The sequence below is a fragment of the Alligator sinensis genome, unplaced genomic scaffold, assembly GCF_000455745.1.
Source record: "Alligator sinensis unplaced genomic scaffold, ASM45574v1 scaffold608_1, whole genome shotgun sequence".
In the NCBI taxonomy this organism is placed as follows: Eukaryota; Metazoa; Chordata; order Crocodylia; family Alligatoridae; genus Alligator; species Alligator sinensis.
In genome coordinates, this window is record NW_005842799.1 from 434,082 (window position 1) to 440,081 (window position 6,000).

Below are 6,000 nucleotides of genomic sequence, written 5' to 3' on the forward strand. Positions count from 1 at the left end.
AGAGAGCACCTGTGGAATCATGCAGGATGCCCACAAGCTTGATTCCTCCCTGCTGGCTCCCTGACAGAAGGTCAGTGTCCTAAACACTGTCATCTCACTCTCATCCTCTTATCCCCCACGTCATTCGTCCTCACAGGCTCAGCAGTTCCAAAGACAACCCTCAAGAAAGAAGATGGTGAATTCAAGTGGCTCCTAAAGAAGTGGATGAACCTGCTGCTATGGGCCAGCCACGATAGCCTATACATCTCTTACTGGCAGGGGGGTGTCGGTGCCCCTCACATGGGAGACCTATGCGACATTGGGGTAATCACCCACACCTTCTGTCACCTGATCTGCCCTAACGACCTGGTGAGAAGCATCACTGCTGGTGCCCTGAAAAAGACTACCAAGAAGAGGATCACCAGGAGCCAACAAGGACCTGGCCACATTCTTAAGTAGGTTATTGGAAAGCAACTTTGGGTGAGGTGGCAGGGACTTTGCCTCACTATGAAGCTAAGCTTGCAATGCGATGCAGTGGCACGGAAAGCACACTGGGTCCTGCCCGACTTGGGGTGCAATAGGTGTTGTGGGTCTCACTGCTCCCTGCCCCAACCACATCACTGTTGCCCTCCCATGTCAGGAACCTTTCCAGGCATGTTCTGAAGGATGCTATGTGGGCCACGTACTTGGGTGACCTGAAGGCAAAAACCTGATCAAAGCAAAGTCTTCAAGGTCACCTTGAAGTGGGACACAAGCAACCGCTTCATGCCTCACAGAAACTTGACATGCTTCGCAAATCTGCATGTCATCCATCACGCCCATCAACTGCCTTGCGCTCGATGGCATCATCAGTTACAGCCACTGAGACTAGAGGTGCAGATATGAGAATAAGACCCTGTGTCCCACATCCTGTGCAGCTGCAAGCCCCTGTGTCTGTCAGGGAGATAGCTGTGAACCACGCCATCCCAGACTGCAACATCCAGCTGCACCTGGACATCCTTGTAACAGACAAGGACAAGAAAAGAGTTCTGAATGGTGTGACCATCCCCTTTGAGAACCAGTGGCAGGTTTTCACTGAAGCCTAGGAACAAAAGCTGTCAAAATACAGGCCAGTGGCTGACACCATGAGGGAGAAGAGTTATGATATGATGGTACAGGTGCTGATAGCCGGGTCACTTGGAGCATGGGATCCAAGCAACAGGAGTGTCCTGTGAGCCTGCAGAGTGCCCTGCTGCTACTGGAAACTGATGAAGCACCTCATGGTATCCAATACCACCCCATGTTCAAGGGACATCTAATCAAGCACATCATGGACCCTTGCCAGCATGAAGACAGCTGGCCAAGACCACCCCAAGGGCATGGACTGAACCCTTTCTACAAAGACTGTTAATGCCTTCAAATATTCCCCACCCCAGCATAGTAAAGCCATTGTTTAAGCAAGTGTTTCCACCTTACTGATGTGGTTACTATGTACAGGGACTTACCTTTCTCTCACAGCATGACAAGGGAATGTTTTAACCCCTTTACCCTGAACTAACATAGGCTCCATGACTAACTGCAAGATGTAGATTGTCAACATATACCACTTATGTACCTATGAAGCGACCATGCATGGGGTCCTATATCCTTTCAACTCTACAAAGCCATGTGAATAACCATAATTTTTAACCTTTTCTAATAAAGTTTTAAATATGTTCTTAAGTACTGAACCCATTTTTTTAAATGGTTACTGCCTTGCAGAACTGTTGCAATAATTATGTATTTGGGTCCACTGCAGTTGATTTTACCATACAGTGCCCAAGAGATTTTTTATCTAACCGATAAATTCTAACCAGTCCCATGAACATAATAAGCTATGTGGAGCTTTTTAAATGTGGTGAGACATGCTCACACTTCACCCAATCCAGTCTCCCAAACAGCAATGCTGCTGATACCTTTCTACTGAAAAGTGGGTGTCATGCATTTTTAAGAACATACATAAACTAAATTCCCGCAAAACACACCAGGCCTGAGACTCTGTAAGAAAGTTCTCTTAATTTCATTTTTTCTAATTCCAATAATTTTTTTTAAATAACCCAGTGTAAAAAATTAATTTTATAATTTTAGCAGAATTAAATAAAGACCTCCTACCAGTTCTATATCATGAAGTTTGGATTTCAACTGTAAATTCTCCTTCTCTAATTCATGCAGTTTATCACCACGAGCTCTTGCCATTGCTAACTGTTCTTCCAGCATGGCCTTTGTTTCAATTAATATGATGTTGTCCTCCCTCAATTCCTAAAAAATAAAAAAATAACAAAAAAGAAAAATGGCACATGAATGTAACTGTCTAGTTTTATAAAGTCATAGTTTAAATATCAGGTACCTTTAATGCACCTCAACTTGAAATAACTAATCCACAGGACATCTATAACAAGGATATTCTAATACTGGATGTTTGACTATGAACAGCATTTTAAAAAGCAATTTACTCTGAGATTTCAATATTCCATATGTAGATCCCACACATATAACTCTTTATACTTTAAAATCACAAGTCTTGCATAACAGTATGCATTTCAAGCCAGATTAATATGAAGTATTGTGCACTTATGCACTTAACTGCAAATTTATGCTATTATATTGTACTTGTACAGTAACATACAATTTTGGCTACTGAAGCATACACTCTTCTTTAAAAGCAATTGCAAAATACAGACAACTTGGTCTATTTCTGCTTTTAGAAAATTCTGTACACTTGTTTTAATATGGGCCAACTAAATGCAACTACTTGATGAATATCAAAATTATTATTTTTTTAATTCAGTAAAAACTAAGCAATTACACATAATAGGTTCAGATTTTACTTCATACACACTTCAGAAGGAGGGACCAATTTTGTTAACCATTTTTCAATGGTTAAAAAGAGTTGCAGGGAACCAAACAGGACTAGGGACTGGCAACTCTTCAGTTCTAATTCCAGTTGAGGCAACATTTCACCCTGTGGCCTTGGGCTTAGTTATCACTTAACCTTCCTGCCAGTGTTTCCCCAACTTTAAAATGGGAGGCAAGATTAACTCTTTCAAGAACACCTAAGTAATGCAATATATGTTTGTGAAGCACCGGCTAAGCATCAATGTAAAAAAGACCTAAAAGGCATACATCCTTATTGAAAGAACAAAAAAGGCCCTCAGGAAAGCACCAGCATTTGAGAGATCAAATGGGGATTATTAGGACTCTTCACTAGAAAACTGAGGGTAGAATGGGAATGGGCAAGACAACACTTAATGTGTCCCTCCAAGGAGATTTTACTAGCTTGTTTTTCCCCTCCTCAGCACAGAAAAATGGAACACATTTAAGACTTGACAAATGTATTCCTGGACAATAGCCTTCAAAATGTAAAGCCTCTTGAGATCAGAGAGAGAGACTGCTCTCTCAGACCACAAATATTCAGCCAGATGGATTACTGAAAGGTCAGCGGGCATCAGTCAATCACACTGGTTTCTTGGAGAACAGCTGAGAGCCTGCTTTTGGGAGGATGGAATCAGCAGCCTCCAGTCTCAGAGCATCTGACAGTAAGACACACCCTGGTCTGCCCAAGCCCTCCCTCATTTCAAAATATTCTGTAAAACAGCGGTGAAAGGTCGGACTTACCTTGCCTGCCCTTTCCTGCTCCAACATGCACACAAAGCCAATTACATGTCTCACCCTGAATCATTACCAAGTTGGTTTATGAGGTGTGTTGAACTAAGGCAAAAGTTTAAAGGCTTTCTTTTTCATTTGTTGCTGCCATTTTCCTAAAGCCAGGAGAAGCCAGCAACTGACCAGTTAATATTTCCAAGTACCTTTCTGCATTTATTCTGACTTCCTTGTCATGATGAGCTACTCTTCCATGCCAATCCAAGAAATAGAGTCTGCTGAGGAGTGGGGATGTGCTGCAATTTCTTAGAAATACACTTTGGGTTAGGAGAGTGCAGAGGGAGGAAACAAAATTGGTCTTTAGAGGAGGATATTTTCTGGCTGTTGTTGCTACTGCTTACAACCAGGGCTTTTAGCACCTGTCGCACACAGTGATTTCTTCAGTGCTTTCAGGCCACATCTTGCCACCACAGACTAGGGGAGCAGGACAAGGCAGTTGCACCACTTCAGCTTTATTTGTTTTAGAACATCTTCCACTAGTTGTATAAGGTCCATGTATTATTAGTTTTATAAGGAGGGGAAGGGTGACCTTGTGATCGCTGTGGGGCACGGCCCTCTTCCTAGAAACTTTTGAGCACATATTAAACAATTCCTTCTGTGTTGCTGCAGTGACGGCATTAGCAGTTCCTTTCTCTTCCTTGCTTTTACCTGTGGAATATTATTGGGCAGGGGTTGGCAACCTTCTGCTAGCACAGGTCATAGCCTATATGACTGATCTCCCTGCCAGCCACAAGTCCCTGCCCCCTGAAGTGTCCAGCTGCCTGCACTCACCTTTGCTGCAGATACTCAGCCTCTCTGAAGCAAGGGAAGCAGAGGAGCAGGCTCCAGACCACAGGGAAGTGCTGTAGTGGGTATGGGCAGCACAGCGCAACTCCATGCCACCGATCTACCATGCAAAATCAGACCTTCTGAGGTCAGGTCCAGCCCATGGTCCGTAGGTTGCTAACCCTTGTTACAGGGTGGTTTTTTGGTGGCTTGGGTGCTGTGTCTTATAGTGCTAGGTGAGGATCTGAAGTGTTTTTTTGGTGGTGGTTGGGAGGGGGGGGGCGAGGGGGAGGTTCCTTGGGAAAAAGACTGCCCGCGACTACAGGGGACTAGAACTGAGAGCTTAACTGGTCCTTTCCAATCCTACCTTCCTACAATGCAGGCTGAACCAGAATTAAGAAGCCTGAATTTAGTTTTCAGCTCTTCTACATGTTACCTTAGAGAAGTTGCTTGATTTCTCTGTGCCTCAGTTTCCCATCTGTAAAATGGGGATCTCAGTTTTGCCCTATCTCCTTGTTGTGCTGTGAGAGCAAATGTCTTAAGATCTGGGAGGTGCTCAGACACATTAGCAATGACTGAAATAAGAAAAGATGCGACTTAACAAAAGAAAATGCAAACCTCTAAGTAAGACCTGAAATATGTTGGGCTATAGCTTGTTTTGACCTCTCTACTTTGGCAGGATATATTGAAATTTCTGGTACCAAACAGATTAACACATCAGGTGTATCCAACAAAAAGTAATGTGTTGTGAGGGGTCACAAGTTCCAAAAATATTTGTACTGAAACAATGGTACAATCAGAGTTTATTTTATTAGACTGTCCCACTGAGTCTGGACCATAGCCCTGAGAAGCAAGATGGTGTTTGACCTCATAAACATGGCCTCAGAACAATCTTTCAAATTGCTAAGCAGGCAGGAACTGATTATTTCAGCATCTCATGCAGAGTCAAACTGGATGCCAAGTAAGTTATGCACATATCCAGCCTGTTAGCAAACCACTCATCATTGTGAGCCACAACATGTGTGAACTTGGAGGCACTTATACCCAAGAGGAAAGAGCTTATTAGCTCCAAATACTTCTAATGAAACATTAAATTAAAAATATTGTGCAAAAGCCTGTGAAAGCTGAAGTTACACTGGTACACCCGTTATCTAGGTATAATTTTATTGTGGAAAAGTAACAAGTAATTAGAGCTTTATAAAGTTAGGTCTCAGAGCATGGAAGGTAAAAGTATTCCAAGACCAGCCTATAGTAGGTAACATTGTCACAGATCTCTTTAAGCCAAGAGAAGTGACACAAGAATGCACTTGGCTACAAATAATTTTTGTATTAGGCAAGCAGCATTGGTGGGTATGCTTGCTGCTAAACTGAAGAGGCTTATTTTTTAATATAATACAAAACAAAAAGCCTATAGCAAGATTTAAAAAAACAAAATGGCCCAGAGTAGTGATCTGCAGTCTTTTGAACTATACAAGGCAGGTTTACTTGCAAGTGATTCACAAACAGATTGATTATTTTTCCTTTAAATCTATTTTTATAAGAAGTCCAACTATTTCTGACCCAACCATCATAAAGTCC

The 6,000-nt window shown here is 42.5% G+C and overlaps 1 protein-coding gene across 3 annotated transcripts in view; it reads right to left on the reverse strand.

The window, feature by feature from the left end:
• CCDC88C (coiled-coil domain containing 88C) overlaps nt 1-6,000 on the reverse strand; it is a 145,135-nt gene that overhangs the window by 54,669 nt on the left and 84,466 nt on the right. For all 3 annotated transcript variants that reach the window (XM_025191249.1, XM_014525420.2, XM_014525419.2), the window contains exon 11: nt 2,110-2,256. In XM_025191249.1, the coding sequence (XP_025047034.1) occupies nt 2,110-2,256 (147 nt within the window). The remainder of the gene's footprint in view (nt 1-2,109; nt 2,257-6,000) is intronic.